The 26,361-nt window shown below is 39.5% G+C and overlaps 2 protein-coding genes across 4 annotated transcripts; both read left to right on the forward strand.

Annotated features, from left to right (window-relative positions):
* The first annotated feature begins 1,522 nt into the window (after window positions 1-1,522).
* On the forward strand, window positions 1,523-8,979 carry LOC120442541 (myelin-associated glycoprotein-like). Its single transcript, XM_039619157.1, has 8 exons — window positions 1,523-1,866; window positions 3,806-4,096; window positions 7,561-7,809; window positions 7,892-8,152; window positions 8,242-8,329; window positions 8,414-8,506; window positions 8,639-8,696; window positions 8,772-8,979. The coding sequence occupies exons 1-8, from the start codon at window positions 1,689-1,691 to the stop codon at window positions 8,805-8,807; spliced, it is 1,254 nt and encodes a 417-aa protein (XP_039475091.1). The 5' UTR covers window positions 1,523-1,688; the 3' UTR covers window positions 8,808-8,979.
* Window positions 8,980-18,963: 9,984 nt separating this feature from the next.
* On the forward strand, window positions 18,964-23,456 carry LOC116335439 (myelin-associated glycoprotein-like). 3 transcript variants are annotated; one of them, XM_039619961.1, is made up of 9 exons: window positions 18,964-19,145; window positions 19,386-19,751; window positions 20,071-20,361; window positions 20,931-21,179; window positions 21,325-21,585; window positions 21,698-21,788; window positions 22,866-22,958; window positions 23,064-23,127; window positions 23,217-23,456. In XM_039619961.1, the coding sequence occupies exons 1-9, from the start codon at window positions 19,100-19,102 to the stop codon at window positions 23,250-23,252; spliced, it is 1,497 nt and encodes a 498-aa protein (XP_039475895.1). In that variant the 5' UTR covers window positions 18,964-19,099; the 3' UTR covers window positions 23,253-23,456. The 3 variants fall into 3 exon arrangements, with proteins under 3 accessions (XP_039475895.1, XP_039475893.1, XP_039475894.1); XM_039619959.1 differs by having other exon boundaries at window positions 23,064-23,456; XM_039619960.1 differs by having other exon boundaries at window positions 22,869-22,958; window positions 23,064-23,456.
* The last annotated feature ends 2,905 nt before the right edge of the window (window positions 23,457-26,361 follow it).

The following is a 26,361-nucleotide window of genomic DNA, read 5'->3' on the forward strand; positions in this document are numbered from 1 at the left end:
CTGGTAAATGTACAGGGGCGGATCTAGCAAAGTTTAGCCATGGGGGCCGATAGGGCATGAACAGGGAAAAGGGGGCACAAAGACATACTTTTCTTTCTTATTCTCATTTAAAATGTCTAGCTTTTAATAAATAATTATCTGAATCTTACACCCAAAGTTTTAATCTGATGTAAAATGTATAGAAGTCCATTACTAAATATAGTAACTGTTAAGTCTAATATAACCTAGTAAGCTATAGTACTTTTTCCTTTGGGAAGATACCATCTGTGAATTCTGCAATTCCGTAGAAGAAAGATGTTGAATCTGTTTAATTATTCTTGAAAAATAATTTATTTCTGTGCATTTTTTTTCACCCTGCATCAAATTAAAGTTGATTACGTCGATTAAGCATCATGAGGTGGAGGGTGGGGGGTGGTTCCCTTTTTTTTTTTTGCTGGGAGTTTGCAACCCTATTAGTTAGGTTGCTTAATATTTCTGCTAAGTACTCTTTAAAATACCAGAATAGGGAGGATGGAGTAGGTTTAAGTTTATTAGATTGATCAGTGTTGCTGAACTATGAAATATTTTGGGTGCAGTGTATTTTTTTTTTTTTTTACACACAGGTATAACAGAATAGCTTTAGTGTTGTTGTTTATGTAAACTTGAGTATGAACTTATACAAATTGCAGCAAGATATTTAAAAAAACAGTTTTATTGATTAAAAAACACACTATATCGGATTCATATCGGTATCGGCAGATATCCAAATTTATGATATCGGTATCGGTATCGGACATAAAAAAGTGGTATCGTGCCATCTCTAGTATAGATACAACATAAGCTTAAAGACATGACAAATACCTCGTACATCATTCTTCTTATTATTATCATTATTATTATTGTTATTGTTATCATTATTATTAATACGTTACATATGAATGCTGAAATTCAACTTTTGAAAAATAAAATGTGTTATTTTATAATCTTATCTAATTTCTACAAGTCCATAGCAGTTCTTCTGTTATTTTCTTAACATTCCTTTGATAAAACCTTGGCAAATCATTCAAATAGGATAAATATTGATAAGTATGACCTGCTTCCCCATTATACACTGAGACGTTGTGGTAAAGTGGATCAAGTGAGTATTAAAAGCAGAATGGAAACTTGACATCACTTGTCCATAGAGGAAATAAAAGCACCCACACACACACATTTGTTTTGTTTCTTTTAGATGTGGAAATAAGAAGAAGCGATGGATGTTTGGCAGTGGCTTTTGTTTTTCATATGCATTTGTGTCAAAGGTATGATACATTTTGTACAATGTGTATAAATAGAGGTAATGTTTACTTACTTATTTGCCAGTTACAGAACTGAAGAGTCAGTTTTGTGTCTTATAATGCATCTTTTGTTGTCCAGGCGGTTTTTAGGGGAATCAGCATTTTGTTTCATAAATTTAAGATTCCTGTCTCTCATTGATCAACCTGTTTCTGTGCTTCATTTCTTCACACTTTGGTGTGCATTTTATTACAGTTACTCAAACAGAAGCGTCATCTTGGACTATTGATGTCCCATCCTCAGTAAAAGGTCTCCTTGGCTCATGTGTGGTGATCCCTTGCTCTTATAACTACCCAAATGCAAAGGTCCAAACATTCACAGGGATTTGGACCAATGATGGGAATCAAGTCATCTATCATCCAACTGAGTCTAAAATGCTGGAGCAATATAGGAGACGAACAAAACTTCTTGGAGACATCAGCAAGAGTAACTGTTCTCTGATGATTGAAAATCTTCAACAAAACGATGGAGGGCCTTTTCACTTCAGGATTGAACTTGGAGGCTACAACAGTTTTTCCTACTTAAATAAGAAAGTCTCCATTTTAATGATTCGTAAGTAAAATGTTAATTAATATTGCCAATAATAAAATCGCATTTTCCAAGCTTAGTATTGTCTCTGTTTGTTCAGTGTTGTTGCTAGTTTTCTGGTCTGACCTGATTCATTTGTACTAATAACAGATACGCTTTTGCTTTGTTACCTAACTCATTCAAACCTAAGCTCTGACAATGCATTTATGAACCAGCAAGTCAACCGATAAGAGCACTTTATTATCAGTATTATCCAGCAGTGTTTGTGGCTTTTTTCCTCACATTTTGCTTCTGAAAGCCCAATGTAACTAATTACTTAGAACCTTGAAAGACGGGCTTTGTAGTTAATACAAACTGATTTGGTTTAGAGGGGTTTTTTTCTTTAATATTTCTGTTTTCATGTTCCTCATTTGTGCTATTAAATCAGGCTAATTCATTTTATCTTTCAGTATATGAGTTTATGTGTGATGTTGTGTCCAATTCTTTTTTTCCCTACATTCTAAAGCTTGAAATCAGACTGAAAGTACATCTTGCATCGGTTTGGAAACATGCAGACATGGAAAGATTAAATCATTCCAAATGAAGCCACCACTCTTTTCCTGTTATATTTTCTAACCACAGCTGATTCTTTTTTCATGAACAGCAACTCAAACAAAACAGGAAATATCTTTCTTCCTATTCTTTCCCCCCATACTTCCTTGTAATATGTGTTAGTAATATATCTGTGTTATGTATTAATAACCTCACTAGACTCTGCTGGTGATTTTCAACATTTTTTTCATGTTTGATGTATTTTCTGCATTATAAGGTGCACCTAAAATCCTTTAATTTTCTCAAAAATCGAGAGTGCACCTTATAATCCGGTGTGGCTTATGTGTGAATTCTGGTTGTGGTTACTGACCTCGAACCGATTTTATGTGGTACGCTCAAAAATCTGTCAAAAAGTGTTTTAGTACAAAGCTTGATACGCTTGATGGACTGTCAGAGAATTACGGCTACTGTAGTCAGGAGCCTCGCGGAGTAAGCTGGGTCCAAACTCTGCTTCAGGTCCCAAAGTCAAACGAACACTGCAGCATCACTGAGAGTTAAAAACTGAGTTAAAGAATTGTTTCATCTTTAATAAAATGATCTGCGTTGCTGCTTTACCAGGTGTAACAATTAAGTTTAACATCCAGGCATCCATGAAAACAGAATTTATGAAATGTAAGGAGTCAGAATTTAGCAGGAAGTTAGCGCGCTAGTTTCCACCTAAACATGATATAGCATGTTCTGACTGAGAGATTTCTGAAAAAATTAAATCGTACAGCTCTGCTATCACTTCCAACATAAACGAAGACAGAAAACTGAGTAGCGGTGACTTTTGTAGGGTTACTGAAGTTGAATTAGCTGGTACATAATGATTTGCTACATAATCGCTAGCGGCACAGCTATGTTAGCATAACATAAACACAGTGAAGCTGGAGGATGAACGCAAAATTTTTTCCACTCATTAATGGGAGGGTTCCCGATGGTTAGGGACAAATGCAATCGCAACGCAGGATGCTGTAAACGGACCAAACTTCAGTCAGGAGAACAACTGAGATAATCCATCCACAATATGAGGTTAGTCATTAATATACTGCAACAACATGGGAATAGAGCAGATGCGAGAGAATTCAACATTAATGAATCAATGGTACGGAAGTGGAGGAAGCAAGAAGAATGAGTTGAGTAAGGTTTGACTTATCTGACTGTTTTGTTTCGCTTAATGCGTCTTATGTATGAAAACAGACCCGTTCATCGACAGTGCATCTTATAATCCGGTCCATATTATGGTCCGAAAAATACAGTATCAACAAATTTCATTAATATAAGGAAGGCAAGTTCATAAGTCAAAGCTTTATAAAATACAGTATCAACTGCCGAGTACATTAAGTGTTCTCACAGAAAACTTGATTATTCATGATCTTTCTTGTTAACCCAGGTGAACCAAATGCCATTGATTTTTCTGCGCATGAGGACATAAAGGAGGGTCAACCTGTGTCTGCATCCTGCTCTGTGTTTCACTCCTGCCCCACATATCCACCAGCTTTTCACTGGAGTCACTCTGGAGAGCAGCATTTTCAAGCACAAAAGCTTCATGATGGCCAGTGGAAGGCAACATCAATTTTAACGTTTCGCTCAAACCGCACTGATCACAACAAACTGTTACAATGCAGAGTTACATACCATGGAGGAAAGCACCAAGAAACATCCAAGACCCTTAAAGTAAAATGTAAGTGTGCATTTCTAAATATATGTTGATGATAAAAGACAAATTCCTCAAGCATTTTAAAACTAAAAATTGTGGAGTATTTTTTGATGTATCATTTACATGTTTAAACAGACAAAAGAAAGCCCAAATCAAAAGAAAGGGGATTATATGTAAAACAGAAGCGAAGAGGGAAATCACATTACTCACACTCTCATTACACATACATATAGGATCTTGGGGGTGTGAACGCTACACGGAATCCAAATTACCATCAGGGTGTACACCTCACCCCTGGCGTCGTTGCCCACCTCTCAATTTTAAATACACGTAGACATTGAGGGCTAGCAGGAGGGGCTATGCGCTTACCTGCTGCTCTCTGGCAGGTAGCTCCATGCCCTCCTGGGTTTTAAATGCACCTTAGAACACACATGCATCAACACTACATATGAGCGGGTGGAGGGAGGTTTTGGAGTCTTCTCACACCCCCATTCTCTGCGGCCTGCTGGAGCGGGGGGGCTAGGAGGAGGAGTTGGCCGTCCGACTGGGGTCTGGAATGTGGGGCCTCCCTGCAGCTGTGGAGTCGGGGCGGTCTGCTTCTCCCCACCGCAGGGAAAAGGGTAACACCACCTGGGTCTGGGTGCAGCTTCCCCCTCCAGGGGCAAGGGTACCTAGACCCGGTTCTTAGAGTACGCTTGGGGAGTGTGATTGTGTGTACAGCGTCTCTTTATGTCTGTCTTCACGTTGGTTGAGTGTGGAGTAATTGCTTATGAGAGCATGAGGGTGGGAATGGATGTTTGTATCTGTGTGTGCCTGTATGTCTGTGTCTATATGTCAGGTTGGGTATCAGACGCCACCTCTCTGGGGACATCTCAGGCCCTCCAAGGTTTGGAGTCCTATCTCCCCCCACCACTTCCCCTGCCGGTGGCGGACGCCCTCAGACATCGGTGTGTTGGTGGTTCTTTGTGTGCGGGGATGGGCGCCCAGGCACACACCGGCTCACTCCTTGGTGGCTGCTTATCGGGGCCTGGAGCCTGGAGCTCACTTGGGCCACTTCGGGGGTGGGGTGCCCTCGGCCTCTCGGCCTGGGGCTCGGTCACTCAGGCACAGCTGGCTGCCGGCGGAGCTCACGGGCACGTCACTGCAACCCCGCCTGGCTTCTGCTCCGCGGCTGCTGAGTGACCCCTCATCTGGGACTCTCCTCAGCTCTTTCTGGGATAGTGGCGCGGCTGCCCCTCTGTTGGTCTTCCTTGGTCTCTTGTGTTCTGAGGGCCTCTGGATGTCTGGAGTTTTGAACTCCTCCATACCTGCTTCATGCCCTGGAGGACGGGGCAGTGGCTCCCCACACCCTCTAGCAGATCATTACATGAAGGAACCTTTTAAAAAAAACAAGCACGTCCATGCTCACAGGTGTACACACGGGTGATCACACACACAAACTACACCCTTTTTGGCTCCTACCTCAAAGCACACTGTGCGCTGTCGATCTTACGTGCTGCACCATAATGTTTAATATTTAGTATTTACTGTCATATTCCCATATATCATTGTGATGTTGTTTATTCTATTACTCTCATTTTCTTCTGCTTGTTTTCTTTTTTCTTTCTCAACAGGTGATCCAGGTGATCGATATATGTATTTTTTGTCTGCTTATTCTGTTGGTTTTTGTTTTTTGCCCTTTTTCCCTGTCCCTCTTCTCAGCTGTTTTTCTTTCCCTCTTTCTTTCTCCCCTTTCTTTCCACCAGTCAAGTCTGTCCCGTATTCAGCAAGTGAAAATAAAATAAACAATAAAAGGTGAATCAAATGGACCATTACGGCAAGGCTGGGATGGTCAATTTGGTAAAGTAAATCCGTTGGGCATCTGTCTTCGCCTCTAGACAATAATTCTGATGGCAAAAGAACCAAACGGGACAGGCAAAAAAAAAAAAAAAAAAAAATTTAAAACTAAAAATTGTGGAGTATTTTTTGATGTATCATTTACATGTTTAAACAGACAAAAGAAAAGCCCAAATTAACAGAAAGGGGATCATATGTCAAACAGAAGCTAAGAGGGAAATCTGGTCAAATGTTCCAGCGTGATTGGTGATGTAATACATTTCATTTCAGCAGTGAATGTGAAGTTGTGTTACCATTTTTAAAAAAAAATTATTACAGTCTAATTTTTGCAGCTTCTGCATCTCGCTTCAGTCAGAGTCACAGGATTCACAGTCATCATGACTCATATAGATTACAACCACAGTCAGCAATAAGATGTCTGGTATTTTCACTGGATGGGCATGTGACAGAAAGAAGAGCAAATTCCGTCTGTGTCTGCGTTTATAAGTTATGACTTTATAATCATTAAATTGACTACTAATTTTTTTTTAATTCGTATTTTCATTCTTTTTTTCTTTAGCGTTTCTTAGTCAATAGTGATGTTAGTCTAGCAGTCTATCTGATCTCCATTGACCGAAATATATCAAATATTAGATGGACTACTTTGATATTTTGTCAGTTCATGGTAGGGTTGGGCGATATGTAAAAATTTTCCAACCGACAATCGTTAGTCCAATAATCGACGATGTATTCGCACATGGGCAGACTTTTTGATGGGCGGAGCAATGTAATCATGCACGGACTGATTTGCGCGTTTACAACACAGAAGAAGTTGAAACATGAACGAACTAATTTCCCAAAAGATTTAGAGCTGGCAGCGATAATGCAGCGTTAACGTGGTCATCACGATTAACGAGGTTAAAATTTTTAACACGCTCAACCCATCTGGAGCGCAGAATGAACTAACTTTGGACAAACTGCCCAAAATGTGTTGTCAGATCATTTCAGGGATTTTGACTCAGTCTGCGCTCCAGATGGGTTAATTGTTAATCGCGTTTGTCGTGACGCTGACAGCAGAAAAAAATATATAAAGGCTTTAAACCACATGAAGGAGGTAAACCTAAGTGTGTAACGAAAGTGATTAAATGTAACCAAAGCGGTGTGCCGCGTATAGTGCTAGCAAAGTACTTAAACATGACTAACTTGCATGACTATGTACGTGTCCACCAACATACGGCTGAGTATGCTAGGCTATCACCAGCTTCTGCAACTCCATCAACAAGCCTTTCGGCGAACTCTGAGGAGGGTGCATTTGCTTGCAGATGAAAGAGGGTGCTGTTAAAACAGTGCTGTTTTTTTCTGTTGACTGCTTCTATTAGCTCCATCATTATTAGCAAACTTAGTCAATGGCAAATAAATAAATAAATTGCCTATCGCCGATGGGCTCAGCCTATCGTCCATAGTCGATATATTTGTCCAATCAGCCAACCCTAGTTTTTGGTTCCTATGAGGTGTGAAGAATATATAATAGAGAATCTTGCTGACTTTGGCGACTGCTTGAAACTTTCCTCTTGTACTACCATTGTGTCAAAATCCTTGATGAAACTCAGCTTTTACCTCACTGTGTAATGATACAAAATGCTGCAGAGTAAGGATTAAATGTTTCTATGCAGATGCTCCAGTGAATGTGAAGGTTGAGTACCAGTCAGATGTGAATGAGGGACAAACTGCACACCTGAAGTGCTCCAGTGATGCAAACCCTGTCAGCAGCTATGAGTGGCACAGTGAAACTGGAGCTCTGCTGAATAAGGGACAAACCTACACAATGTCAAATGTGTCCAGACACTCAGAGGCCGTGTACTGCACTGCTGTCAATGAGGAAGGACGAGTCAAATCAAGCACCGTAAAGCTCAATGTGTTATGTAAGTAAATAATAGAACAAATATAACAACAAAAGATGAATTCATGGATATATGTTTCTAATTATATTTGCTGTTGTTACAGATGGCCCTGACATTGAGACTTACTCTAAGTGTTCCTCATATAACGGCATAGTAAAGTGTGATTGCATCGTACAGTCCAGGCCTCCCAGCATGGTCCATTTTGTTCTTGGTGACAGAGTCCTGCAAAGCACCACAGTAGAGACAGCTGGCTCTGTTACTACTGGGACTCTGCAGACAGACTTTGGGTCCTTTAAGTTTGTTCACTGCCTGGCAAACAACACGCTGGGAAATGCTAACCTCACACTCTCTTTACCTGTTAATGGTAAGTAAAAATGTTAAGAATAGAACATAAATTCTTTTTGTTCAACATTTACATGACAAAAAACACAGTATGTTTTTCTTTTTGAACAGACAACATGCAATATATCTTTATTGCCTCTGGAACAGGCGTCATTTTGCTCATTATTTTGATAGCCACTGCTGTTGGAGTTAAAAAATGGTGAGTTATTAAACAAATTATGTAATATCATTAAAGGTAATGCCAAAAAACTCAAACAAAAACACCCAAACATATTTCTGCTAGCACGTGGAGATCAGGAGAGACACCACCATCTGACCTGAGCACAATGAAGTCAGAGAGACCTGTAGCGATCCCTCATCATGCCCCAGCAAAAAGGTATAAATTCTTCACCTCAATTAGCAAACAAACAAAACTTTTGATTAAATGTAACTGAAGAAGGAGCGACTGAACTTCATTTTCATGTAGATAAGAAAAAAACCTTGTATGCTTTTTTCATTGTTTCTGCAGGAAAGAGAACTATGAGGATGCCCATTACACCAATTATCATGTATATGGCAACGTAGGGGTGAGTTAGGTTTTCTTCATTTGTTATGTGCCTGCATCAAACAATGGAGTGAATTAAACTTATTTTTCTATGCAGACTGACTTGGATGAATCAGTATATGCCAATGTGTAACATCTGTGAAAGACCAGCTGCAGTCCATGTTTGTGTCTTCAGATGGAAGTCAAGGAAAATGTTTAAAAAAAATCCTTATGCTATTTTCATCTTATATCACATATGTTATTCCAGTTGTTCATTAAGTGTTTTATCATCAGTCTTCTCCCAAAGTAAAGGGAGTATGTAGTTGATTCTGTCTGTCTGTCTGTCTCATTTCCACTCTAGCTTCCAGTTTTAAATATACTATTTGCAAATATGTGTGATGGTAGATACCAATAAAAGCACAAGCTGATTTCATTTTTGTGAAAATGGGGTCAAGGTCAAACAAAATCGGTTCCCCATCTAATGAACATTTCTGGACAGCCATCATTCACCAACTCTGTACCAGAGAGCCTCTTCTATGCTTTTCTCACCAACCAGCTGGATTATGGTAATGAGATCCAGGATTTTCAGCAAAGACCTGGACATGCTGTCGTATGTCCAGAACTTTGCCAGGATGCTGAGATGCACTTAGATCTGGCAACATATTATCCCCATGCTCATAAATCTCCACTGTCATACAGTGCCACAGTGTCACATGATCCAGTGACTGAATTCACTGTGGACAATTTAATCAACACAAAAGCTCCACAAGAAGAAACTCATTGTGATGAGTGAAACCCTTACAGGGTTAGTGCAAGTACTGTATGTAAGTAAAGGCATTTTGCTCTCTCAGCTTGTGAAGAGGAGACATCCAAATTTGAAATAGACTGGGATTTTTTTTAAATAGGGAGTTTTTAGTGGTTGTGAAATTAAAGCAATTTGTCTATCTGGGATTGTGTACCAACTTCAACACAGAGTGCACAAAAGCACACTGTAATGTATGAGTGTGATTGGTATTCTTGGTGTCTAATATCTTTAGGCAAATCTTTAGGGAAATTCTGTATTGACTATAACCTGAGGTGCAGTCATTCTGCTTAAAAAAATAAAACAACCAAAAAAAAAGTAAAGTGTTTAAAATGTTACATATTTTTTATTTTTTAAATCAAACTCATCATTTACAGTGGTTTGAAAAAAATCTTTGCTCCCTTCCTGATTTCCTATTTTTTGTGAGTTTTCCACACTTAAATGTTTCAGATCAAACAAATGTAAATATTAAACAAAGGTAACATATGTGCTAGCAGCACAGATGGAGCAGTGGGTGAGACACAGGAGGTAGCTGACCACAGGCAGTAAATGTGACATGAAAGACTCCACCCAGACCCAGTCTATGAGTTTTGCCCAGGAGACTCGTGTCATTCAGGGCAGAGACTTGCAATGATTCAGACAAGGTGATGAGAAGATTAGAATAATGCTTTTGCTAATGATTGATCAAGGAACCTTTGTTCAGCTCCAGAGTCAATCAGGACATGACAAAAGTGAGTGTGAGTGTTAAAGGTGAGTTCGACCAGGCGCCTAGGTCGTGGTAGGGAAGCTTAGTTTATTTTGCCCGCTAGTGTCTCTACAGTTACTGGCAAGCAAAATCTTCTGGCCACAAGGGACAGGTGGCAATGACGTGCCCCTTTCTGCCACCATAAATACTCACTGACCATCAGCCACCTTCTCCTTACTGATGGTCAGAGACAAGCCCACCAAGCTGCATGGGCCGCGCTTCGGCATTTGTAGGCTCACTTCTCCCTGGGCTGTGCTCCTCCCAAGTCAGTTCCTCCAAACTCCAGAGGAGAACCCGCTAACTAGTTGCTGGAACAGGACAGGAATCTGCTGGGTCCATTAATGGCTGGATTTCTTCATCAGTTTTGCTGACTGGTGGAAAAACAGGACCCAAAACCAGGACTTCCTCAACAGGGACTGTGAGTTTATTTACAGTGTAAAACCAAAATGAAAACAGTCCAGAAAACGTGATTCCCTCCGTAGTGATCGTCCCAGCTTCTTTCCCAAACACATACTCTCCACAGTCCCCTCAGAAATATTTACAAAAACTAAGAGGTCTCTCCAAAACTCCACGGTTTTCATGGGCACACAAGGAGACAGAAGTTAGTTTTCTTTACCAAGACAAGACATGATAAGGTCACCTTTTGCTAAAGCCAAGGTTTCATTAACTATTGTCACTCAATGTTCCAACATCAACTGAAGATGAGCCACTTTGTTAAATAGTGCCCAGCGATGGGTTCATCACCTGCAGGTGAGTGTGATTATCAGTAGGTTCAAGGAAACAGAAACAGAAATGGCAGGTCAAGCCAGCAAGAACAGAGGGGCCATGACAAGTGCTCATGTTTAATTTGTGAATCTGTGAGTTCAGTCAAAACTAAGGGCAGTGCAGATCTGTGTAGAGTCAGAAAAGAGAAAGAATTTAAACAACCAACTAGCTAAAAATCAACTGAACTCTCGAGAAGAAAAGTCACCCTATAAAGAGCCAGGCCAAAGCAAAGCAATCTACTGTAAGTGTAGCCACTAAAACTGGTGGATGTAAATCTTCACCTCCAAGTCTGTTCACAGACAAGAGGAAGGGGAGTGAGTGGGTCAGCGCGCCGGGCACAGAGGCTAAGTTGGCCTTAAACACCATTTATTTCCATGGAAACAGACAACCAGAATTACAAATACCATTTAAAATCTCCCTATACAATAAAAAGAGTGTTCTCAATATAGGGCTGTTCGATATAACGATATATATCGGATGACGATAGAAAAACGTCTATCGTTTCATTTTACGCTATCGTTTGTTTCGTGGTGTCGCAAAATAAACTGTTTACGGCAATATTTTTTCATTATTTTGATGGTCACTGTAGTGGCTATATTAATTTCCTAAAGTTCTCTCTTTCTCTTATATTTAATATAACCACACTACAGACGGACAAGCGCTTGTTTTTATGCATTGTCGTTAGCAACAACGACGGTAAAACCACCTCGTGTCTGCTTGTTTATTTTCCACATAAACCTTTCACAATAAAGCTCAAGATCCTGTTGAGACTTTTCAAAATAAACTGAATCACGTGAAAGATGCAGAGTATTTACGGATGAGAAGCAAAAAGAGCCGTCAGGTGCTAAAAATAAACCTTAGACTCAAACGTTAGAACAGGCTTTTCCCGCAGCACGCTGTGTAATAAATACTCACAAAGAAAACGGCGGCCGTTACAACCTATGTCTAAAAATGTATGGTTTCATGCATCAGTTAAAACACTCGACTCCAGGTACGCGACGCCCAGCTGGAAACACTTCACGCAAGTCGAGCTGCCCGACATTCACAGAATTTACAGAAAATGTTACATTTTTGTGATTTATATCGTTATCGGACGATAGATGTCTTAATATCGGGATATGAGATTTTGGTCATATCGCACAGCCCTATCTCAATAAGCTAAAAACCCTGCCGGCAGAAATAACTATACACTATTAAAACAAAGCTAAACAAATGTTTCCCATATGCTAAAATTCCCCCCCACAGTCCCATAATCCCACAGTCCAGCCACACGCGGGCGAATGTTCCTTATCTGAAACAGGAGAGGAATTTCTCTTCCGGGATGGAAACCACGCTGGCCAGAAGAACAAGGAGGGGGCTCCTGTCGCAGACCTGTCTCCTCCTGACAGCGCGTCGCCGCACAGTCCCGCCCCACTCCACACCTGAACACGGCCTCCCTCGTAGCACCACCAGATGCAGGCAGAGGGGCACCCCTGCCCTGCTGTGAATTGCGGCCATCGCCACCCACTGTTGCTGTTCCCGCCGTTGGGACTGGATCGCCAAACGACTCGTGGCACGCCACAGTCAGGCAGCAGTTCCTCCAACACATGTGCGGGCTTACACACGTTTCTTTTTCTCCTGCTCACCTTTCGTGCATCGCTCTCCTTGTCTCTTCTTCTTCTTCTTCGTATTATTGGCGGTTGGCAAACAATTGCATGGTGCATTACCGCCACCACTGGTATGGAGTGTGGACAGAAATCATGCTAAAAAAACAACAAGAAACAAACAAAAAAAAAACCCACTTCATATCCTCCCAAACAATCTTCCTTCTCTCAAAAACTGAAACAATGCCTGATAACATTTATCCCCCGACTCCTTCTGTAGCAACCCTACAAGATCAAGTTTCATAGCAGTGCTACTGAGATTTTGGACCAACCGTCTCCTCTCTACCGTATAATTCCGACACTGCAAAATAACATGCTCCAAGGTTTCATCCACTCCACAATAATCACATTTCCCTGAGGCACGTTTCCCTATCAAGAACAGTGTGGAATTCAAACCCGTATGCCCAAATCTCAATCTTGACACCACCACCTCCTCTCGCCTGCTCCTTCTTGTGGCTCTCCTCACTCCCACCCCCCTTTGAATTTTATATAACCACCTTCCCCTCCTGTCTTCTTCCCACTGTTTCTGCCATCTACCCCTCATTTCTAGCTTAATAATACTCTTTACTTCCTCCTGACCAAAATTCACCACCAGATCAACTGTCTCATGATTAGTGGCTTCCTTTGCTAACCTGTCCGCTGCTTCATTCCCCCTTACCCCATAGTGAGCCGGGACCCATACAAACACTACCGATAGACCCATCATATATATCCTGTAAAGACTCTCCTTGTCTCTGCGCTCACTATCCCCTTTAACAGGTCAGTCTGGCGGCTGATAGGCCACCTCGGGGAACGCCCCCACCTCACAGGTGCCTACAATTGTCTGCTTAGTCCACAGTGGATTAAAGGAATATGGTACAACAACACTAAAACACATAATATAAATATGAGGATAAAACCATGCAATATAAATATCAATAAACAAATATGCAATATAAATATCACAATAAAATCATGCAAATAAAATCAACACTATGTACCAATACACAGATTGATAAAACATAAAAACACAAATTTCCACTGCGTGACATAAGAGCTCACGTTCAGGTCACTCGTCAAGCTGGATTTTGTTTCAGGTGTATTTGCTGAAAAAAAGCTTCTAGCACTGGTTACAGTAGTGAGCACAACACATTGTGATCTAGAACAGTGGCTGTCAAACTGTGGGATGCATAACACTGGTGGTATGTGGGCTCCCTCTAGTGGTATGCAGGAAGCCTCCCAAAAAAATTTAAGATTAAATAATATACCATGTTCTGATTGAGGGATTTCTGAAAAATTAAAACGTACAGCTCTGCTATCACTTCTGACATAAATGAACACAGGAAACTAAACAGCAGTGACATTTGTAGGGTTACTGAAGTTGGGCTAGCTGGTATATAATGATGTGCTATGTGGTGGCTAGCTACACAGCTATGGTTAGCATAATATAAACACATTAGCACACTGAAGCTGGAGGATGAACGCTAACTTTTTTCCACTCAATAAAAGTTAATGTGAGGGTTCCCGATGGTTAGGGACAAATGCAATCGCATGTCAGGATGATGTAAACAGACCAAACTTCAGTCAGGAGAACTGACACGATAGACGAGACCAAAAAGCGCCACACACCCCTAGTTGGTCGCGTGCACATTCGCACCTCAAAGCGCGTCCAAAGCGAACTGGTTGCGCTTTAAAATATGCAATTTTCACATACGTGAAGCAGAAATGTGGGAGGAAGTAGTGCCAGGCGGAATGTTTGCAAGACGGCAGCTGTCGATCTAGTGTTTGAAGAGAGAGTCTCCCTTCTCTATTCACTGTGGAGAGCAGAGCAGTGGCTTAAAGGACGCTTTACACATTTGTCATTACAAAAATTTATTTGAAATAACATTAAGATGCTCAAACAGAAAAACATTAAACATAAATATATAAAATATAACTATTTACAGAGAGACAGGAATAAAAAGGACCCAGCTTAAAGTGGAAGAACCTCAGGGAGAAGGAGGAGAAAAATAAGAACATTGTTTGAGAGCCTGCTGCCTCATCAGAAAACTACTGATTGCTAGAATGAATGGCTTTGGCTGGACCTGCTCCTTTGAACTAGGTCAGAGCAACACGTCACCAGGCTCCTGATTGGTTGTCGCGGCGTGACTTGACGCTGGAGTTCAGATTTTTCCAACTCGAGCGGTAGACGCGATAAGCGCGAATGCACAAAATGCACCACACAAACTGCAGCGCGTATTTTACTTTGCGCTTCAAACGTGTCAGTTGCGCTACTTGGTCGTGCGAATCAGGCAGAAAAGCATTTTCGCGACGCAAATCTGCTTCTGAAGTTTCACCCGACCCTCAGTCGCGCTTCATCGCGCTCCTCCATTGACTTTACATGTAAACCTGAAGCTCTGGTCGCGTCTATCGCGCTCGGTGTGAACGCACCCTCAGATAATCCATCCACAATATGAGGTTAGTCATTAATATACTGCTGCATGGGCTGGGCTGTAGTTACACTGTAAGGTTTTAAAAACTGACCTTTAAAATGAACAGTGGTACTATAAACTAAGATAGGCTGACAGTGATCACTGACTGTTTTTATGAGCTTGTTGAGATTAAATAGAACACGATGCAAAGCATTAAAACATGTTAAAATCACAACATGTTAAAAACACAACAGACCGGATATCCCACCTGCTGTGAATGTTTTAATGCAGTACAGTTGTTATTATTATCACTTGTCACATCCTGTTTATGACGGTTAAAATAAATAACATTCATATAAGACATAAAATTGTCTTGTGTAAATTGTATGTGGTGTTAAATAAACCTATACTTCTGTACTTTAATGTCGGTCATAAGGTAAGGTCATAAGGTTATGTACTTAAGTAAAAGTACATAATTCTTCTGTACTTTTACTTAAGTATACTTTTAGAATACTTAATTTAATCAGGCATTATTCAATTTGTCCTTTTACTCAGAAGTGAGAAATGTTTATAAGCATGTTGAGGCCGTCACAGAGCAGCTGTATTTGTACTGACATTAGATTATACACAGGTGCACTCTATGTAGTCATTAGCACTCATCAGGCAATGTCTATGGGCAACTGACTGCACTCAGACCAAAGGGGGCTGAATAATTACACACACCCCACTTTGCAGTTATTTATTTGTAAAACATGTTTGGAATCATGTATGATTTTCGTTCCACTTCTCACATGTACACCACTTTGTATTGGTCTTTCACCTGGAATTTCAATAAAATTGATTCATGTTTGTGGCTGTAATGTGACAAAATGTGGGAAAGTTCAAGGGGGCCGAATACTTTTGCAAGCCACTGTATATGAAAATGTTTATGTTCCTGTAAGAAGCAGTTAAACACTCAAAGCGAATCACCCACAACAATGTAAAATTTCTAGAGCGAAACAATGACTTGAAAAATTGTCCTGTCTTTCTGGGCTAAAGCTTTGCAGTTGTCTTTGTAAGGCTGTTTCCCCTCAAGGTTGGTGACTATGGTTTTGATGGACTCGATCATGAACAGTTCAGAAAAGGATTTGATGTCATCAAGGATATGGCACATTGTGTAGGTCCTCTGGTCATCATTATGACACTTTCAGCCAAAGGCCTAACTTGATTTTCAGGTGGGCAGAAGTTCCTATTCTTTGACTTAATGTGGCATCAGCCTCAGTACAGCCATCCTCTTCTGGCATTTCTTGATCTGGATCATATTTTGTGCCGTCTTCAACTTCTAACACCTTCTCCTCTAATCCATGGTGTCTATATGTGTGTGCATATGTCCATCTGACAAATGAAGATTAACCAAAACTCAGTTGTTTTTTTGTTTATTTTTCAGCGATAAAACTTTTAAAGTGCTCCAATTTGACTGGAACACAACATGAAAGTTAAGGTACAGTCATGATCCTTCATAAGACACAACAAAAACTATAACTGCACATTTTCATTCTCATTACATTCTATAGATATCGTATATTGTTGCTTTCAGTGTTAGGAGAGATAGTACATCCTCCTGTAACATCAACCTAATATTGCTTGATTGATTCCTCTTGACAAAACAATATCGCATAAACTATTAACAAAATTATCAATTTCTTGATGCATGCTCAATCATCCAGGTAAGTAAATCTCCAAAAGTTGATTCTGTTCATCTGGATGTAGCATTTTCAGTGGGAGAAACATTTCGTCACTCATCCAAGTGACTCCCCGATTTATACATCGGGGAAACCAAACAGCCTCTGGCAAAGCGGATGGCACAACACAGAAGAGCTACCTCGTCAGGCCAGGACTCTGGAATCTATTTACACCTACAGGCCAGTGGACACTCTTTCAATGATGAGGATGTAAACATCCTGGACAGGGAAGAACCTGAAAAGAGAAAGACCATCTCTGAATCGAGGAGGGGGGCCTAAGGGTACATCTTTCGCCATCGTACAATGCTGTGATTGCAGCTATTCCCCAACTCTCTGTGAATGGTACTCATGGCGGTTAATCAGTGGGCTTTGATCAGTGGTTGTTAATCAATGGTCATGAGAATTTGCATAATTATGATGAAGGAACTGACCTCCCAGCCCATTATTCCTTCAGTGGGCTGGTTTCAGTCATTATGCAAATGTACTGTTTATAAGATTGGGGAAACCTGCAGTCAGCTGAGACTGAAGAAGTCACTTGCATGGGTGATGAAGTGTTTCTTCCACTGAAGACGCTACCTCCAGATGAACAGAATCAACTTTTGGAGAAAACTATCAATTGTTTTTTCATGTTATCTTCTTTCACGTAATAAATTTATGTTCACGCTCATTATGGCACTAAATTAGGGCGTAACCATTTCAACCATGCTCTCTCTTATTCAACTTTGCTTGTACTTATAAATAGTTGTACATGAGTACTACATGAGTACTTAGAAGTAAATAGGTCTATATGCTTTATTATTTCCATTTTTTATATACTTGTTTACTGACTAAGCCACAACTTGGCATTTTACAGTATCAGAGAAAGAACCCCAACAATTCAACAACTCAAAACACTTCATGTTGGTAGCTAGGAAAAAAAAATCCTGTTTAACAGGTAAGAAGCTCTGGCAGAACCAGGCTCGAATGAGAGAGACATATGCTGTGACTCATTAGCAATGTTCCCTCTAATTTTTCATGTGTCTGAGCGAACACACAAACTCCCTGAGCGATCTCGTGGACCACTGTGAGCGACATCAGACGTGTGCACTGTGGTCACGCCAGCGTCGAATCCATCCAAGTTACATGTTTATTAAAATAATAAAATTACAGCATTTACATTTCTGTTGGACTACTTTTAATTAACTGCTTTAGCCCACTTACAATGAAAATATATATAAAAAAAAAAATCTTGTTCATGACCTGTGTAGTATGTTAACACTATTGGAAGTAAAAATAACTTGAACTCCAATTTTGAAAACACAACTTTCTTTCTTTTTTAAAAAATAAAATAAAATAAAATAAAATAAATAAAACTCTGACAACAAAGTTCTTTGCAGCTCTTTACCTAAAAATGCAGCCAAGGCTTTTTTTAAAACAAACATTTCAAAAATATTTACAGAACAATCAGGTGTTCTGCATCAAATCTGATGCCACTCCAAAAAATTATTTCTGTCCACTATGAGATAAAGGAGAACAACAGCCTGATACCTGCAGGCCTGACAACAGGAGATGTATCACTCCTGTAACACCTGTAACATTCATCAGTCGCCTCATTGTTCTGACACACACAACAAAACTATTGACTACACTACACACTAACTACACAAGATTTGCGCTAAACGTTGCAAATCTCTCACGTCTCAAAACACCATCGTCACTCCTAAAACTTCCTTCCGTTTCTTAACAACTAAATGCCGTGTTTTGATTGGTCGACATGGTACATTTTTCGACCAATGGGAAAGGGTGGAGTGTTTTGGTTTCGTCTTTGCTCACAGGCGGAGAGTGCTTTCGAGCGTTTTCCTTATAAAACCCTGTTTTTACCGTTTCTTCCCACAGTAAATATGAACAACAGTAGTATTCAGGAAGAAAACCAAACATTGCATTTTTTTTTTATCATAACTCTGGTTTTACGTGGCCTATCAACACAATTTAAAAACTGGTATAAAGTCCACACTTTTTCCGTCAATTGTTCGTCTGTCCTGCTCACATCTCCAAAGGTTGTACACGTTGTCATTAACGTGGCTTCACTCCACATCAGCCACGATGCTTTGCTAGCTAAAACACCGGTGTTGGCACATATTTACTTTAATTTCAATTCAGGTTAGAATTTTTTTTGTGTGCGCAACGCAGATTTTCTCTGCGCAGAGACCGTGCCAACAGTGCGCAATTGCGCACGTGCGCAGCTTAGAGGGAACATTGCTCATTAGTGGGTAGCAGAAACTGAATGTGTCAAATATATACAGAATGGAAAGTACGCAAGTCACTTCACAGGAAACAGAAACACCCACGCATATATATCACTTTTTAAAATTTTTTTTAGACCTGGCAGTCAGAAGAAGAGATGGACGCTTTAGAGTGGCTTTTGTTTTTGTGCATTTACTCCAAAGGTATGATATATTCTGTAAAATGTACACAATTAATTGTAATATTTATTTTTAATATGCTCTAGAAGTGAGCACTCTTACAGTCGTATAGTAGACAGTTATTTGTTTTATGATGTGCTGTTTTTCTCCAGTAAAATGTCTAATTTTCAGACGCTTTCATACTTTGTTTTATGCATTTATACTTTTCTTCTGTGCTACTTTTATGTTTAATTTTGACACATTGTATTGTTCAATTTATGACAGTGACTCAAATAGCGGAATTATCTTGGACCGCTGATGTGCCAAACGAAGTAAAAGGTCTCCTTGGCTCATGTGTGGTGATCCCCTGCTCTTATAACTACCCAGATCCACAAGGGAAGGCCAAAAGCTTCACAGGGATTTGGATGACCACTGAGGGGGATCGAGTCATCTATCATCCAACTCAGTCAAAAATTGTCAAGCAGTATCAGAGTCGAACAAAACTTCTTGAAGACGCCAGCAGCAAGAACTGCTCTCTGATGATTGAAAAGCTTCAACAAAATGACAGAGGACCTTTTTATTTCAGGATTGAAATTGAAGGTTATGACAGAGCTTCTTACAGAAAGAACAAAGTCTCCATTTCAGTGATGGGTAAGTAAAGTCAACAAATTTGAGGGAACACACTTTGTAGTTTTTATCATCCTTGCACTGTATTTTTAACCAAAACTGATTGCGGGGTAGGCCTTGAATAAATTATGAAATACTATTCTTCTTATTCTTTCTTTTCATGTTTCCTTGTGATGTATATTATTAATGCAACTATGTTCTGTGTTAGTAACCTCAGTAGAGCATCAGTAGACCCTTATTCATGTTTTACCAACAAAGACTTCAACTTACCAGTACACTAACCGCCACACATTTTGGATTACATTAAACTTAGATATATTTATAATCTTTCTTGTTAACACAGGTGAACCAAATCCCACTGATTTCTCTGTGCAAGAGGAGGTAAAGGAGGGTCAAACTGTATCTGCATCCTGCTCTGTGTCTCACTCCTGCCCCACATATCCACCTGATTTCCACTGGAGTCACCCTGGAGTGCAACATTTTCAAGCACAGAAGCTCCAAAATGGGCAGTGGAATTCAACATCTACTTTGACCTTTCGCTCAAACCGCACTGATCACAATAAATCTTTACAATGCAGAGTTACATACCACGAAGGAAAGCACCAAGAAACATCAAAGACCATTCAAGTAAAATGTAAGTGTGCAGCTTCGAATACATGTTGATGATAAAGGAAGAGTACAGTATAAGTAAAAGTATCTTTATTACAGTCTAACTGTTGCAGTATCACCAGGGCTAGTTTGATGATGATGATTATTATTGACTTATCTACATTATCACCAGAGTCAACACTAAGTTCTTTGTTATTTATAGTGAATGAGCTTTTGGGCACAAAGACGATTAAATCCTGTCTGATTCTATGTTTTTCCACTTGCAACATTTTTAAGTGGCTTCACAAATTAAAATTTATTTATTTATTATTAATTTTGTCATGGTACTTTTACTTTTCTGTAATGTTGCTTACTTGATACTGATGTCAGTCTCGTGGTCTCACAATGAACCACTAACTAAAATGTATTAACTAAACTACTGGATGGATTTTCTCAGTACATTTATGTTTCTAACTTGGGCAACTCCCCAGAGTTCTCATTAAGCACCACAGTTAGAGTATATGAAAATGTTTAATGAAACTCAGCTTTGAACACACTGCATCGTTTACTAAAATAATACAGAATAAACATGAAGGATTAAATGTTTCTATGCAGATGCTCCAGTGAATGTGAAGGTTGAGTACCAGTCAGATATGAATGAGGGAGAGACTGCACACCTGAAGTGCTCCAGTGATGCAAACCCTGTCAGCAGCTACGAGTGGCACAGTGAAGCTGGTGCTCTGCTGAATAAGGGACAAACCTACACAATGTCAAATGTGTCCAGACACTCAGAGGCTGTGTACTGCACTGCTGTCAATGAGGAAGGACGAGTCAGATCAAGCACCGTAAAGCTCAATGTGTTATGTAAGTAAGTAATAGAACAAACATAGCAGCAAAAGATATTTTTATTTTCATTCAAATACTCACACACCCATTTCACACACACATCTGTGTATGTATATATGTGTAGTTCTATGTTATTTTCTAATGATATTTGTTATTCTTACAGATGCCCCTGACATTAAAAGTTCCTCTAAGTGCTTCTCAGAGAGGGGCAAAGTAATGTGTGAGTGCATCGTGGAGTCCAGGCCTCCCAGCATGCTCCATTTTGTTCTTGGTGACAGAGTTGTGCAAAACAGCAAAGTGCAGACAGTTGGCTCTGTTACTACTGGGACTCTGCAGACAGACTTTGGGTCCTTTAAGTTTGTTCACTGCCTGGCAAACAACACGCTGGGAAATGCTAACCTCACACTCTCTTTACCTCTCGTTGGTAAGAAATTCCATCAAGAAATTTCAATCTCAAGATTACAGCATTAATTATTTTCACTTTATATTTACATGGCAAAACAAATAAATATTCAATGTGCTTTCTTTTTGAACAGACAACATGCAGAATATTTTCATAGCCTCTGGAGCAGGTGTGATTTTTCTGATTGTTTTGATAGCCACTGGAGTGGGAGTTGTTAAAAAATGGTGAGTTGTAGAAAGTATTTGTATTCCTGAAATGGTGGGCAGAAAAATCTACACAATAACAGACATTTTTAGGTTTTGACAGCCAGACAACCTAAACAAGGCATCTTGCCTATGCAAATCAAACAATATTAAAGAAAAATGTTTCCCTTGTTATTCAGTCAATAGAAAAATCAGCACATAACACAGGAGTTTAAAAAAAGTATTCAGAGTAGCAAAAGAAGAAGCAGAGCACCATGTCTCTTGGAGAGTACAGAGGTGATTAACTATGAAGTCAGAGCTACAAATAAAACACAGACACAATCCTGTAGCTTGAAAGAAGAAGTCACACACATGCATTTCTTACTTCTGCTTTGGTGAGTTATAACAGTCAATACTTTTCTGAAATCCATCTCTGATGTTATTTTCATCTTTTCTGAGTATCAGCACAGAGAGAGAGGCTGCAGCTGTGAGGATCAGCTTTTCCTTTAGATGTGTGTTATGGTGTTGAATTCTTTGTTATTTTCATTTATAGAAAGACTGTGTTAAATGAGCAGCACAGCAACATGAACAACTAGTATCAAAGACAACTATGGTATTTAAAAATGTTCCTTTCACACACCCCTCTTCCTCTCTCTTCATGTTTAGTTGGGGGAAAAAGAAAAAAAAAACAGGCTAATTGCGTTCTTCTTCTTTTTAATAAAAACAAAATCTGCTGATTATATTCATTGTGCTTTTACTTCAGTAGCATTACTCATGAGAAGTATGTTGACAAAAATAAAAAATAAAAATGTTCAAAATATAGTCTCTTTTATATAAATGAAACATGCACACATTGACTCCTCCTGAAACTGCTGCTGCTGCTCTTTCAGTACAGACCATCATAGGCTGCTATGTTCAATGAAATAATTGTAATGATGCTTATTTTTGTCACCCAACATGTACAAAAAAACTTATCTCAGAGCTTGCATCTGAAATTCATTTATTTTTGTTTTATCTGCCTATCCAAATATAGCAGCCAAATTTGGCTCTACTTAAGAGGTTGCCAAAACTGACAGCTGTCTTTCTCATGTTCTTATTTATTGTATTGTTTTCTGCCAGCAGGGGGAGATCAGGGGAGACACCAACATCTGACTTGGGCATCATGAAAGCAGAGAGATCCGTGGAGCTCCATCATTATGCCCCAACAAAAAGGTTTTAATTCTTCATCTTAAGTTTAAACAAACAATCTCACTTGTGATTAAATATGATTTTAAAAGATGTGTAACTAGATTTAATGTTTTTGCATTCTTTCTGCAGGAAAGAGGACAGGAAGGATATGTCTTGCTCTGACATTTATGCCAATGATCATGTCTATGGCAATGTGGGGATAAGTAATGATTTCATCAATAATTCATTCATAATGTGCATGCATAAACAAAGTGAGTGAGTGAATCTTGTTTCTCTGTCCAGACTGACTGCGATGAGTCAATATACAACAATGTGTAGCGTGTGGAAGACCAGCTTCAGTCCATGTTGTTATGTGAGTCAAGAAAAAAGAAAAACCTTAAACAATTTAATTTAATTGCATATTTCTGTCATCTGTCATTTTCTTTCTAAAACACAATTAAGTACATAATCTTTAAAATTGTGCTTGTTGCTCTCTGAGGTTTTCTTTATTTGTTTTCAAATGATGTGCTTTGAATTATTACCAATAAAGTACTCTAATAATACCAAAGTTGTCTGGTTACTAAACATATTAAAACTTTGATTTTTATTTAACTCATTATATAAATGAGTATATATATATATTTTTTTAAGGCTGACACATAGAGACAGACAACCATTCACACTCACATTCACACCTACGGGTAATTTAGACCGACCCCACTAACTTTGGACTGTGAGAGGAAGCCAGAGAGAACCCATGCAAACACAGGGAGAACATGCAACCTGGTGGACCTTCTTGCTGTGAGGCAACAGTACTAGCCACTCCACCACAGTGCTGCACTAAATAAATTCTTATGTAACAAAATATAAGAAATAGATCGTGTTTAATAATAACTAATAATAATAATTCTGAGTTATTAATGCAGCATAGTGTCTGACTCAATTGTGTGCTATCAAAATTTACACTTAAGAAGAATTATAAAGTTAGTTTAGTCAATAACTATTTTGTTCATTATTTAAGTTCACTTACATTTTTTATTATTTGTGTCATGGGTTATCAAAAACCAGTCAAGGTGGATAATGCTGGTCTGTCAGCACAGGTTCCGCTAAAGGATGTTTGGCCTTCATGCCATCCTCTTGGAGCCTGTTTCTAATAACTTGATCATAAACATGACCAAGCAGAATAGAAAGGAAGAGATGCCAGTCCTGCTGCTAGGTCGATGCACTTTTATGGCTGCCTAGCTTTCTTTGTGTAACAGCCTGTCTTCTGGTATCTCATCCTTCATTCTTGAGGCTGTCTTGGGAGAGGCAGCAGTAACACCACCCGTGATTGTATTCAGAGATTTGACTGACCTATATTATTTGAGTGAGACCAGTGGAGAGTGTAGCAGTTTGGAGTCATGATGCTGATACATGACTTTGTGTTTTCAGAACTGTGTGCCTAATTTCAATGTTTGTGTATAAAATGGGGCACATTTAATAATAGACTTGAAACATTTGGCTATTTTGAAGATAGCCTGATTGGAACTAAAAGTAATGGTTCCTGGGTCTCCTGAGTCTTGGACCCAGCATTTTGAGTTTCTTGTGAATTTTGGGGGATTTTGTTCATGCAGTTTTCAAAAGAGCGGGTGAACCAAAAAATCAAAATGTTTATTTTTTTTCCTCAAAACCTTTCAGACTTTGGAAACAGTTCTGCAAAGGTGCAGGCCTAATATAAATTGTTGTGTGATGTGGGGTCATGCTTGAAGTCGCCCCACCCGTCTGTAAAAGTTGATCTGAAGGCTGCAACAGAACCATTTTCATGTATTATTTTTCCATATATCCTAATGGTAGATTAAGATCTTTACTCTTAATCAAAACCATAAGAAAAATCAAAAATATAAGCCTGATCAATATTTTAACTGAGGAATGTGGTTGGAGTAGTGAACATGTCTGGTCTAATGTCTGGATTTTGTGTGTGGACATGATCCAGCTTTTATATTCACACCTGGGACTGAGAAGATAGGAACTGTGTCACCAATCCATTCATGCCCATCATTATAGATGATTTTGAATGACAGAAATAGCATTAAGTGTTGTAATGCTCAAACAAAGAATAGTTCATATGAGATTTTGCTGATGGTTAATTATGCTTCTACTGATCAGAATATAACTAGGTAAATATAAATCTGGTTAACCTGACCAAAAGATTCATGCAGTCCTTCTCAAATAGTGGGGCGCACCCTGTGTGACCCCAGGGAGCATGGTTTTTTATTGGGGTTTTTTGCCATCCTAGAATAAAGTGTAATTGCACATCCAGTACAGTAAGTTTGGTTTAAGAGGGAATACAATAAATAACAAATGGCAAAATAAATATTCTTCTGAAAATGTGCTAAGGACAAATCTAAGCAAAGTAACATAAAATGAAGACATGAAATAACTTTTGAGATGAGCAAAGGTGTGAGAGATGTCAAACCTAAAATGAGGATGTGGTCTCAGCTAGTGAACTGTATGTTACTTCTTGGTATGTTGTTTCAGCCGTGCCACCCCACGCACCACATTCCAACTTCACTCATTGCCTCTTGTACATATTGTCCCGTGCTTCCTTTCACCTTTGTTTAACAGTCCTTGTTGTCTGTGTATGTATGTACATGTATATGTGTATATATGTATGTACATATATATATATGTATATACATATACATGTATATACATCTATATATCTATATATCTATATATCTATTGGGAAGATGGTCACAACCAATCACATGCTTAGTGAATATTTCAGGCAGCAGAAACCAAAGAGAGAAGAGGAGCAAGAGGAGGAACCGCCATGGAAGGATAGGCCCTTGCATGGTATGTACTACAGGCAGATATAAGAAGTCCTACCAGTACCTGGACTGAAAGACAGCACAGGCATACTAATCATGGCAGCACAGGAACAATCTCTAAGCACAAGATCCAGAGGTGCTGGGGTCTACCACACCAGGTGCAGGCTGTGTAAAGATGCCCCTGAGACAATCCAGCACATGACAGCAGGGTGCAAGATGCTGGCAGGCAGGTCATACATGGAACGGAATAAACAAGTGGCCAGCATAGTATCCAGACACATCTGTGCTGAGTATGACCTGGAAGTCCATAAGGCAAAACAAGAAAAGCCCCCTGGGGTGGTTGAGAATGAATGAGCTAATATCCTGTGGCCAGATACATACAGACAAACTGGTAGTGGACATAGTAGTGGTGGACAAGCAGAGGAAGACGGCTGCAGTAACACGTGGCTACAATTAGCCGTAGCACCATACTCACAACATCACTTGGAAAGAAGGGTCAGGATATGGAGAGAGGAATAAGGTCTGGAAAGGGCTGACGGGCTGATGTTAATGCAGAAGTTTGTGACTGAGGCTAAAAGCTGGTACTGGCTGACGCACACTAAAGGTCACCTGCACCTAAAGAGAACAAGAGGTTTGAT

The sequence above is a fragment of the Oreochromis aureus genome, linkage group 11 (assembly GCF_013358895.1).
Source record: "Oreochromis aureus strain Israel breed Guangdong linkage group 11, ZZ_aureus, whole genome shotgun sequence".
Taxonomy (NCBI): domain Eukaryota; kingdom Metazoa; phylum Chordata; class Actinopteri; order Cichliformes; family Cichlidae; genus Oreochromis; species Oreochromis aureus.

Bases quoted from the DNA above. Each gene is read 5' to 3' on its own strand.
- LOC116335439 (XM_039619959.1), top strand. From the start codon at position 19,100: ATGGACGCTTTAGAGTGGCTTTTGTTTTTGTGCATTTACTCCAAAG. The intron at 21,180-21,324 runs GTAAGTAAGTAA...TTATTCTTACAG, and splicing joins CGTAAAGCTCAATGTGTTAT to ATGCCCCTGACATTAAAAGT. The intron at 21,789-22,865 runs GTGAGTTGTAGA...GTTTTCTGCCAG, and splicing joins GTGGGAGTTGTTAAAAAATG to CAGGGGGAGATCAGGGGAGA.
- LOC120442541 (XM_039619157.1), top strand. From the start codon at position 1,689: ATGCTGGAGCAATATAGGAGACGAACAAAACTTCTTGGAGACATCAGC. The intron at 1,867-3,805 runs GTAAGTAAAATG...TTGTTAACCCAG, and splicing joins AGTCTCCATTTTAATGATTC to GTGAACCAAATGCCATTGAT. The intron at 8,507-8,638 runs GTATAAATTCTT...TTGTTTCTGCAG, and splicing joins CATCATGCCCCAGCAAAAAG to GAAAGAGAACTATGAGGATG.